Genomic DNA, 12,686 nt, shown 5'->3' with positions numbered 1-12,686 from the left:
GTTTTTGTACTATTAGGCTCACTTGAGTAGAAAGTTCACCAGTCAAAATAGTAACATTTTAGGGGAGGGTATTTAATTTAATCAGAGACTGAGAAAAACAATCATACATTACAGTAATAACAAAAAAACAGTCCGAATAGGTGTCTGTTACAGTGCCTCAGGCACCCCTCTTTGGGCTGTGAGTATGAAAAATCACCACAATATTTTATATTGTATTAGTCCTATCTGAGTGCCCACTGTGCTATTTTTGTGACATATCTATGAATTTATTTCATGACAGTACACATTTATTTATTATTTCAAAATTATTACAATTAGGATAATGATTTGGTACCACAAATGTACCAAGTGTATGGGACTATGACACATTTTTGACTGTTGAATATATCTTGGAGTTCAGTTCATCTCTAGGATTGTACAAAGTGCCTCTGGATGTCATTAATAACTAGTGAGAGGAGATATTGCTTTCATTTGGTTTGATGAATTATTGAAGGGAGTGCTTTATAAACAGCAGCGGTCTAGAATTTTGGTCTGCCCTTTTGTTCTGTAGCTCCAAGCCCAATTCTGCTTTCAACTGTATTTAACGCTAGAATCATTCATTATTTGGTTTGGGTTATCCCTACATCATATACGACAGAGAATAAAGAAATGCATAATCGTCCCCCTTTAAAAGCTTTTCATGATTTAATATTTCAATTCTAATTCACTGTGTGTTTAGTGGGAGCGGTTTACATTACAAGCAGTCATTTGTCATGTCCATTGATAGTATGAAATATTGATCAAATGTGAGTTTTCCGCAAAGCATCTTCCATCACAGAGTAAAAATTGCATTATTCATATTGTCAGTAAGCGTACATTGTGTTCAAGTCACACACACACACAGACATCGACACTGAGTCTTGTTATCTTTTGCTAGGAAAACAGTTGTTTGTTTTGATCACACGCTGCTCGCCAACTGAAGGTATAGGCCTGGCTCGTCGCAAATATGAACGCGCCTGTCGTTTGGGCACTCGGGTGGTCCGCCTGATTGGCGAGGGGACTTTGATGTGGCCAAGCCAGATCTGACTCTCTGATGTGGAGCTCGACACAGATGATGACATTATGCGAGCCTGCATCAGAAGACTTGGCACGTACAACAAAAAAATTCCCCGCACGACGTCTTCTTCCTCGCCACTCTCATCGTCCTTTCACAAACAAGCAAATGAACTCCTGTTGAAATAAACACAGCCGACCGGGTTGAGTTTAAATTGACGTTTGTGCAATGCATGCAAACGGTGGCGCTCCAAAAGTAGTTACGGAGGTGTCATGGGTGTTTGGGGAAGATGTAGAAAAGCCATTACACTTTTGAACTGTGCAAATAGCTGTAGCCCACTGAGACCCACCCGAGTGGCGTTTGCGATGCACTAACAACACAGTCAAATGAAACTGAGGCTGTGTGTAAATATTTTGTATACACTTGTTCTTGCATGATACACCCCCCCCACCCCCCATCAAACTCCTCCACCCTTCAACCCACGCATGAAGATTGCAGAGGTTACTTTTGCCAATGAAAGCTTATCACAAACCAAACATGAGCACAAAACATTAGAGCACCAAAGAGACCAAGGTCCAACTTACAGATGGATGACACGAAGGCAGGTTCAAAGTTTTGCCCTTTTGTTTGTAAATGGGAAGCGGAAAGAGTGGGAGAAAGAGAGAAGTGTTGTGAGTCTTTGATTTTTAGCAGAAACTCAATGCTGTTCAAGATAGGCAAATACATTCAATTCCTTTACTGGAGATAATCTAAATAAACCTTTAATGTAATTGCTGGCTATCCCATGATTCTCAAAGTATAGATTTTTGTAATTCAGTTAAGTTTGTTTTCCTCTGCCACTAATGCATCCAGTTCCATCACTTGGAACTTCGTTTTCTACTCGTGGTACTCTCCATAACATTTGCTTGTGTAATACCACCATGTCACCTAAAATCATCATTATTGCACTCGTTTGCAACCGTGCAAATTGATTCCAATTGAAGTAAAGTCCATTTTTCAAGATCCTAGAGCTTAGACGTTATGTTTTCAAATTGACTTTAGACACTGCCTTCCATTTGAACATGTGCTCAGCCTGTAATAACCTGGGATTCACATGGCGAATCTTGCCAAAGAACACAAGGCTACTTTCTTCAGGGATACAGATGTGACTGAAGACCACAGCAAGGCTCTCTGTCACTGATGCTAATTGGAAGCCTAATATAGCATATTAAACATGCGCTTTGCCCACACTACCAGTCGCCATGGTTATATAGCTCCTTGGGGGGCTGAGTCTGATTGCTGGCACCAGCCTCAATCATCGTGATACTTCTCTTTTTCCTTCTACCTCCCCTCACAGGGTGTTCATAACAGGCGGTCCCCGTGGAAAGCCGACTGACAGGTAGGAAGTGATCAAAGAGGTTTATTCCTCCTGTTTCATGTCGGCCTCGGAGAGTCGCATTTTCACCGCCGTTTCTATTAATGGCCTCGTGATGGCTCCTTCACCCAAAACACACGTGCATTCACGTCACGTTTGACAGCTGTTAACATGCTTCTCGAATTCAGTTGACGCATTCACCTGCCGCTGCTGCGCTTCCCTCCCGTCTAATATGATACGGACTCTCGCCATGTGCGCCCCGACTCTTGAGACTTGGCACAACTGTCATTTGATCTGTATCGCACAGCCATAAAATTTCAACGAACTGTATGGGAAAAGACAAGTATTGCCACCCAGACAGTCTGTTGGTCTGTTTACCCTTGCCTACCTCAATCCTGCCTGACCATCTCCAACTCAGGTGCTTAGCCTCACTCTTGTATCTCAAAACCCATCTTGTCCACAATAGTCTGACCGTGTGCTGGTCTTCGTATTCTCTTGCTTGATCTCTTCAGTCTGTTCAGTCAATTGGAGCGATCCCGATTGTATTTGAGAGGAGACACAACTGTATTTTTTTCTCTCTTTCTGAGAAAAAAGTAAGAGAATTGCTAAAAAAAGGAAAAACAAAAAGGCTTTGTCTGGAAGATTAAAACTTCAGGGTCACTGTGGTCGCTTTTAATTAAACTGTGATGTAGTTTGCTGATCTTAAAACTTGTACAAGTGTGTTATGTGCATTTGTAGATGTTGTCGTCTGTGTTAATATAAGTTGGTTCAATTGCCAATTGGTTGTCCAAAGGCGTGTGTGATTTTATTAAATTGATTATAATTAGCCAATGTTAAGTGGAGTGTGTTCGGTAATCAAATAAGATGATTGAAATCTTCTACGGCAAGTTTGTGAATGTGATGTTGTTGACCCATGAGTTTTCAGCTTTGCAAAGCCTGTGCCTCATCTGCTATTTATTCCCCTCCACCAGTGTTTCTGTTTGGCTAGTGCGTAGTACTTGTCTGTGTTTGTGCGCCGGGAGTATCTTTGCCTTCGTTTATTTTAAAAGGATGTTCCCCCTGAAAAGAAAGCTGGGTCTTCTAGCGATGTTGGTGCAACAAAAAGAATGAGCATATTTGTTTTCACACAGACCTTACGTCACCAAATGTCAGTTCAACCAGCTTACCCTGCTTTTTTGTGGAAGGAAACTGGAGTACCCAGAGAAATCCCACGCAAGCTGAGGGAGAAGTGTTGGACTTATGTTGCCTGACACTAGTGTTGTAGCCAGCGGCCTTACTGAAGGCGGTAAAACTCGATTTTATACCAAGAACGAAATAAGGGTAACCTAAATTTTTAACTCGCATTGTTGCTTAGCTTGCGATGTGCAAAGTTACAGATTGTGTAAGTTTTAAAATGAACTAATCTGTAAGACATCTATTTTCAAGGACAATTAATTGGTTTTAAGTAAAACATGATATTGATATTTACGGTAATTTATCAGCCCAAACAAACCTATTCCCAGTCTTGCACCTGATCGCCCTGCAATTCAACATAATTCCTCACAGTGTCGGGATAAAAAGCCGAGAAATCTGGGAGAGTTATTGATAGCTGTTTGTTTTGCTTGCTTAATACAACATGAACCGGGCGGCCGATTCATCACCTGAGAGAAGCCTGCTTTTCATGGAGTCTCAGCAGAGCTCCCGCTCGAAAATAATCCATTTTCCGGCAGTGTGAGGAGCCAAGCACTAATGGTAAATATTCATGCAGGTCCAGTCTAAATGATGTGGCCATTGGCACGCCGTAAGAGTACACTCTACAGGAAGGAAGAAAATGTCAAGCAGTGAAAAAATGAAAGGAGAGAAGTTGTAGATTACCATCATGGTGTGAATTTTTCTTCCACCCATGATGAATGCACCTTTATTTAAAAAAAAACAACTCTATATATCACAAGTATTTTGCTAATATTTGTTACAATTTGATGGCAAAAATGTTTACTCTACGTATTGGGCATATATTGAAATAGTTCTTTCATTCATTTTTGGCTTCTGCTTGCCCTCACAAGGGTTGTAGCTTTATTTATCACATTATTTTTGTTGTTATTTTTATGGGCATATTTGCAGAATGCTCTATGTTGTCATTTTTTGGGGGTTGTTAACAGAAGAATAATTTATAATAACTCATATGCGAGTAGTGAATCAAAGACGATTCCACAGTGAAAGGTCGATACCACAGTACCTCTTTATGGCAGACTGGATCGATGTGGATCACGGTTAACGGTTTGAGTCCAATTGACCTGCAAATATCATGCCACTGTGTCGAACCGTGAGATGACGGCGTCTTCATCACTTCTGCCACAAAATTGTTTTCTAGACATTTATAGGTCGCTCTGTCGTGATAGCAGTGAGCACCCTGGAGGGAAAAGGGCAACATATAATAGAATAGCCTGACTGGGAGGACTCCAATTGTGAACATCATGGAGATGGCATGAAGGGGGTTGGGATGTTAAATGGCTTCATACTGATAGATACACATTTATACACGCTTGAGGGGTAGTCAGGGATGTAAATCAGGATTACCTCTTATACTGTGGCTGGGAAGTGTCAAGAGCGTAAATTACAATTGCTTGGAGGAAAAAGTAAAAAAAGTAAAACGAATGAACACCACAATGATCTTATGACGCGGTGTCTTTGATCCATGTGGTGGAGTCCTGCCGTCAAGATTGTTTGAAAGTGCGGATTTGAACTCTTCCAGTTTTTCTTTGGTATTGATCGTCCATGTAAAACAATAGCTATCATAGTTTTAATTTGATGGTAAAGAAAATATGCTCGTTCAACAGATCGACCGACTCCATATAGTCATTATACTAGAAAAATGGGGAAAAGCTATCAATGCACTACACAAGGACTTTATGTAACATGTCTAATGGAACAACAGATATAAAAGCAATTTCAATAGTTTGAGGAAAATATTACGAGCTGCACAACGGCTTGGCGAGGGGAGCCCATGTGGTGTGAGGATGACGATGATACAAAAAAACAAGGCAAACATTGAATATACAGCGGCATTGTTTAACTTTGTGACCAGCATTTTGCATTGGCTCTCTCTCTGTTACTCTCTCGTTTTTCATCAGGTGTATGTGACACCAACACATAAAATAAACATTGAAACCGTTTATTCCACCCTTGTTTATTGTGACTGTGGTCATCCCAGTTGTCACTATAAGATGTCAGATATCGTGCGATAATCAGGCAGGATCTGTTCTTATAGTGTAAAATCCCTTCCGTTCTAAGACACATCATGACACAGTTTCGTCATCTAACACTGCAGAATAATAGTGTTACTTACTCCATTACTATTTTGGGAAAGTATGAAGCAGAAGTGGTCACAAAATGGTATCTTCCATTGTGAGTATGCTTCTGTATTGTTATTTCGTGTTCTTGTTGTTCTCAATGGCGTATGTTTTTTTTTCTTTTACGCAGTTTTTAGACTGTAATACACACTACTGAAACACTCAACATTTTAGTGAATTCATTTAGTCTTACACATATGTTTCTGAGGGATTAACACCTTTCATAACAACAAAAGTGTTAACATTCACACACAACACTTTTCCTGCAGTATGCTTAATGAGACCTGGGGCCTGAAATGGTTCCATCAAGGAAATTTACACCCCACCGCTACCATGTTTTCCTCTTCTCCCGCACGCTGTCCTGGTTCTTCAACGCACATCTGATTGATAGCGCCGATTTGACTGAGAAAAGGGAAATGGAAAATTGAAAAATGGTGTTGGAAGATTGGAAACAACGCACTGATTATAAAATGAGTAGGAAACAAAAGGCTTCCCCTCCATCTTCCATCTCGTTTTTACTGGCAAGGCAGCAGGTGTGTGTCACACAGGTGCCTGATTGAGCCGCACAAAAAGACATTACCAGCGCAAACAAATGGACATGGTTAGCGTCCCCGGATGCGTTTTGGACTGATAGAGGTGATTATGAGCATATGAGGAGAGGCGACGCAGAGAATGAGCACAGGTGTTGAAAGAATAAGGAGGAGAAGTTAGTTTTGTATCATGATGATATTAACCCAGCCATGCAATTATCTGTGTGCCTACTGGAGAAGAGCAATGTAGATATTTATTTTTATTTTGCAGCAATTTAGATGCTACTAATAATTGAGCATTTTAACACTAATGCAGCACAGATCTGGAAAAGCAGATGTTCATTGCCTGATGATGTAAAGTTATAGTACCACTTATAGGTACACAAGTGTACTGATTATTATCTAAATGTTTTTTTTCTTGATAGCAACACTAAGGCAATTGCCTTGCTGTTGCAATACCTTCTAAAGGGCAGCATAGGGATATTGTCCCAACCATTATGTATTTCATATTGGTAGTTTACCTGCCTACTACTGCTGCTGCTGGTGTAATAATTGAACCTTTTTTTGGGGTTCCAAAAATGAGGACAATTTGTAAAAAGCAACTGTGGCATACATTACCTGCTACCTGTTCATAGAAGTAGATAAAAAATGGCTTTGTTACATCTCATAAATGAATCCTGGCTGAGGTCCTGCTGGTTTTATATTCTCCCAGCGCTTCTAGAGAACAAGTGGCTGTGCAGCAGCTGTCTCTTGAACCTGCCGTTTGGACCCCTCCTCCTCCACTTACCCCTTTGACCAGCCTGCTTTCCACCGCGCCGGCTGTGGCGATGACAGGCGCTGTCACACTCATCTCCTAATGTCCTAATTACAGCGCTTTCTCCCTTTTCTTTCTTTCTTTTTTTCCAAACCTATCTCTTCATGTACACCGTCACAATTGTGCGTGTTCTTTGTGAATAAGCAGATATACTAGCAGACAAGTATGTTGCCCCTGTGATTTCTCCCAAGAGAGAGATGACAGTGTGGTATGGCCTAACGGTAGATAAAAGGTTTCATTGTAGGCTTTCTAAAGGCCGAAAAAGATTTTTTATTCACAGCCTGCATAAATGCTGGAATAATTTGTACTGAGGCCTTCAGACTCCTAAAATACAAAATACTTACTGTTTAGGGTTGAAGATCAAATTGCTAATTGGGAAAAAGTCCATTTGTTAGATTGTTTTTAAGGCTAATTTGTGGTGGAGAATCTTTTAAAGTTAAAAATCTAACATCTTCAATGATTTGTTGTGGTACATTTACAAGTATATACAGTCACTGTAAGCCGTAAAGCAGGTCTGCTTTCTGCTCAAGCACAACTCTTCTTTAAACAGACTTGCTTATTTAAGTTTAAAAAAAAAAGAAAGCACACAGTGAGGCAGAAAAGACGCTTTAGCTAGTAGAATTTTCAAAAGATTTGACGGTGGTCCAAAATAGACAACATGAATAAAATGGGATGTGTCACTTGGTGGCTGATGCTGGTGGCAAAAGCAGCAGCCATTTTTTTAGGACATCTTTAGAAGTCAGTCGTTCTTGTTAACACAAGCGACGGGTGCGACTGTGGCCGTTGGTGAGAAGAAATCGGTACACCTGGCAGGGAATCCGTTGGCTCACTCTGTTATTTATGGAGCTGTGAAGTCACTGCATTTGTCACAATCAGCTCTCTTAATAGTCTGTCGCTATAATTCACTGTCACCTTCCTATCAAGGTTTATTTCAGACATCCTGACAGGTTTTCCTTCATTAGGTCAAGATAATTTTTTGCCTCTTTTGTCATATGGATTATTATCGTTCTTTGTCATTAGGGAATGTCGGGACTATTTTTTAAAGTGAATACCTCTGTCAGTGGCAGCGGAAACATAGTCAAATATTTAAGGTGAAATTTTACAAGAAATAAATGACAAGAAAAAACTAATCTAATCTGTTAGTGAGGACATCATATACCTAAATCTGTTTTTTTTTTTTTTTTTGCAATTGTCCTTACAATTTTTGTCAGTTTTATCGCATTAGATAATTTTAGGTCTTAAGGAACATTTTTATTATTGAGTTTTAAAGCCCTGTAATAAAAAGGAAGTCAATATCAATTAAGAATTTGCAGGTTAAATATAAGATAATTATGGTGGAGCGTGAGGGATCTAGGATTGGCCAATGTTGAATTGCAGCTCATGGTCAGCTGTATATTTTGCAGTTTGATCGCGTAATAAATATAACATATGCCTGAAGCACACTCTATTTTAAGGGATATGATGGGCCTATAAGCAGTGAACATATTTTTATGGCCAGGTTTTGGATAAGGAAGTTGCAAATGCCCTGAAAATACACTGGAGGCACTTAGTGTTAATAAAGTGAAAAATGGAGGGTATGTCAGAAACCCAGTTTTTTTTTTGCTGATGTCAGTAGAGATTAGTAGATATTTCTGTAAATCAGCAATTGAGCAAATATCTATCATTATCAAACATAATTAATGTATTCACAAGGAAATTATGAAAATGACTTGATAAGATCTTAGAATTTTTTTGATTAGCAAGTTTAAACATAGCTTCAAAGTGACTATCCTTAATGTTGAACGACGGGGTGTTTATTATTGTGCAAAAAAATCCTCTCTCACTATGTCACTCAAAAATACCATTATTTTCTCTGTAAAGGCATTTTCTTTTATGGAGCTAAAATCTCATTTCATTATACATGATCATTATTTTCTCTGTAAAAGCATTTCCTTCTTTGGAGGCTAAAATCACATTTCATTATGCAAGTGTACCTAACAAAGTGATCCATGGAATGTAACGAGAGAGAGGAAATTAATCTGAGGCAGATCTGCAGTTATTCTTCTTTTTTTCTCTCCATTATTTGCAGGTGCTTGGTAATCAAGGTTTTACATCTCTAAGGACTGACAGATTGATTATAATTTCAGAAGGTTGTCATGGCGATGCACTGTAAACTTGACAGGGATGCTTTCAGAAGTAAATCTAGTTAAAGGTTGTGCAAAAATAAAGGAAGCAACAGAAGTGGCACCAATGATTTGTAAACAAAACTCCCAAATAATAATTAACTCATTTGAGTAGCAGCAATCACATTCCATGGACTTAAAGTCCTATTTCTATTGATTTTTACACACTAATTAAATGATAGAATCTTGTCAAAGCGTAGTCAAAAATAAACAACCAAGACTTGCTCACTCACAGACCCATGTCATTGTTAATTATTGCAAATTGCTCACATGTTAATGATCTAACACCAGTAAATTTTATGGCAGTTTAGCCTTTTAAAAAAAACACCCAATTCATTAGCCACGTGTCATTTGTCACTTGGTCAAAGCGGTATATTCGGTAAACAGTTTGGATTAAAGCAACAGAATTAAGTATTTACTAGCCTTCATTCGTATTTATTTAGGTGACCGTTTAATATTATTAGTGTGCTTGCCTTTTACGACACTCGATCAAACTCAAAAAAGATAAATACACACATTAATAAAACATACTACATTGATAGATCAAATTGAGTAAGCATAACATGTTTTAAGCTGTGAGTTGGAAGTGGTAAAACAGAGTCGTAAGTCCTTATATGTTCAGAGAGGGAGCTGAGCGAAAGGCTCTGGACTCCATGCTGGTCAAATGGGCAGGTGGGATCATAAGTTGATTGGATAACAAAGAACTTGGAGTGCAGATGTAGTTGTAATAGGCGTACTACTGAGGTTTCAAGCACAGATGGTTAGAAGAAAGGTTTTCTATGATGATGGGGAACTTTGTAAGAAGCCAGAGGAGTATTTTCTGAATGGCTATGATGTGACTCAAAGAGAAACTCCTTATAATACGAAGTAAAAGAGAATAATGTTAAGTCTTAAATAACCCTGGCATAATCATGGCAGTGAAAGACACATTTTAATGATTCCCCCTCCCAAAAGTTCCCTTATAATGTGGTTTGGTATAAAAATACTGCATAAACTGAGTCTTCTCTTCAGTATCTTGGGATTTTGCTTTGGCATATACTGTTAACAATATTTCACAGGTGTTGTGGATTTTTTGGAATATCGTGTGAAGCGATGACACTCCTCATTACAAAAATAATGCAACAGGCTCACACATCCGCTGTGCGTATCACGCAGCAAATGTATTTGTCGTCTCCTTCGTCACAATGCAAAAGGAAAGAGAGTTGGTGTGCAGATTGGGATGAAAAAAGAGTGGAGGAGACAAGGATGGACATTATTGGGGGGACGCTTGGCCTGCCTGCTCTCATCTTGGGTGATTGACAGATGGGTGCATCGGCTGCACTCTCGCCGAGGCATTTTCCCGCCCCGAAATCTGTCCATCAGAGCTTGTCTAAGCAGAGCGACAGCCATGACATCTAATCACAGGGCAGCCGGCGCCTCATAACTTGTGGCTAATGTGCTGCAGGTAACACAGGGGGAGACACGCCGCCAGAAAGGCACTATTAATAGTCTGGGTAGCGGCAGCTGACAGGAAGTGGATCATTTTGATGGCAAGGGAAGGTGTCGCCAGACTATATCACAAGTCTGTTTGGTTTTAAGTCTCATGAAACTCAACTGTGTCTGTGCATTTGACCCCACAAAGCGACTGGTGCCTAACGTTTTATTTCCTTGCTGTCACTTTGGTTAATTCACCTCAAAGTACTCGACCTAAGTATCTAAGTCCTTATAAAGCGTGTGTGGCTTTTTTTTTTTTTTCAAACGATGAGCTAACCACTTTGTCCCTTGAGCGATCACTACAGAATTTGTTTTATTTTGCTTCTAGGTCAGGAAGTTATTTTTTAATTGCAAATTATGGATTAGCACTGGAGCAGAGTTGTTAATGTCTAAGGTCAGCATGTGGAATCCAGTCTTGAAACTTTCTTTTGTAAAAGTTCCCTTGTTTTGGGTGTTTTTATTTATAACAGAGTCCCACAACATTTAACTATCACACTTGTCCTAAATTTGCAGAATTTATGACACTATTTGAGAAAATAGCCCCAAATTTGTAAGGACAATTATCAACATATTTACTATGTATTAAAACTGATGTACTTTAAAACCTTTAGTTTATTTAAATTAAGAAAATAGCTATTGCCATTGTGTCTGCTGCACACACTACCTACTAATTAATTGTAAAATTGTTTGATTTGGTGATATTCTGACTCCTTTAGCACTCTTTGACAAAAGAGCATGCTGTTGAATTTTCAGACACAACCAGCAAAAAAAAGTTATGACTGCCACTCAGAGTGTCAGAGTATTCTACCCGCCTTCCGCTCACAACTTTTTCCCGTCCGCCATGTGTGATTTGTCAGTGGTGATTTTATGTACCCCGCCCCTAAGGGATAGCGTGGATTGCTGAAATGCCGGCAATGCACAAAGATGTGTAACAAGGACGTGTGTCACACCTTGCACCCTTATTACACTGCCAATGACAAATGGGACAAGCTGTCTGCCCAACGTTTGTGCTGCATGGACGCGCGTATTGCTCACTCCAAGCTCACTTGTCTGGGTGCAATGTGCTGCTACAACATAGTGGGGGGAGTCTGCACACATCAATGGTGATTTGCTGGAGACAATTGTGTTGTCTTGTCAGTATTCAGGAAGAGGGAGTGACAACCCTCCAGTAGTTAGTGTTATTTTCACTTGTAGGTAGTTTCCAATGTGTCTTTTGTATTTTAGATAGAACACTGAGTAGTAACATGAAATTCATTCCGGGGGATATTTGATCTAAAAACGATATATGCATAAAAAAAAGTAAAGATGACACTGAATGTAGCAATAATTATATTGACTAAATTGCATGATTGAATTATTTGTATACAAATTTTTATTTGTTCAAAATATATTAGACCTTACAAACAAAATAGAATAAATAAAATAAATAAAAAATATATATTTCGTAATATTTGGTTACATCATCCTAACAGTGAACGTTTCCCATACAAAAACATCAGAATGTGTTGATGCTTAAAAGAAAATGAATGACACTATCTCCCTTGAGGTTATTCTACCAATCCCTGCAGAGGTCTTCTGTGGGGACTTTGGGATTGTGCCCAGCTCCAAAGCTTTGCATAAGGTGCCATGCTGGGTGGGCAGCGTTCCGAGTGTGTGCCCACCCTTTTTAAGCAAACATACCATGTCCCCTTGAGAGTTCATAGCTGTGGTTGCCTTGCCTTTAAAATCATTACCTCTTTTAAAGATCAACTCAAAGAAGAGAAAATACACAAAATAATTCAGTAATTATGCCGTATATTAGTTTGAAGTAGTGGCTGTCATTTCATGTTAATTATTTCCAATTGCATTGAACACCCTATAATTGACCCAATTGCTATCATCAAGAATGCAGTTTTTTTCTACTTGCTTTTCTACCTGCTCATAAACTCTTTTTTTTCTGATCTTGTCTTCCTCATCTGCTGCATCAGGAGCTGCTGAAACCATCACAGGTA

At 39.2% G+C, this 12,686-nt stretch overlaps 1 protein-coding gene across 3 annotated transcripts in view; it reads left to right on the top strand.

Annotated features, from left to right (window-relative positions):
* The window catches only part of cadm1b (cell adhesion molecule 1b), a 109,625-nt gene that overhangs the window by 60,425 nt on the left and 36,514 nt on the right, over positions 1–12,686 (top strand). For 2 of the 3 annotated variants that reach the window (XM_077722713.1, XM_077722710.1), the window contains exon 3: positions 12,663–12,683. The exons of the other annotated variant lie outside the window; for it this stretch is intronic. In XM_077722713.1, coding sequence (XP_077578839.1) covers positions 12,663–12,683 — 21 coding nt within the window. The remainder of the gene's footprint in view (positions 1–12,662; positions 12,684–12,686) is intronic. 3 annotated transcript variants of the gene reach the window in all.

Source organism: Stigmatopora nigra, chromosome 8 (assembly GCF_051989575.1).
Source record: "Stigmatopora nigra isolate UIUO_SnigA chromosome 8, RoL_Snig_1.1, whole genome shotgun sequence".
Lineage (NCBI taxonomy): Eukaryota > Metazoa > Chordata > Actinopteri > Syngnathiformes > Syngnathidae > Stigmatopora > Stigmatopora nigra.
This window is presented reverse-complemented; position numbering and strand designations above follow the sequence as displayed.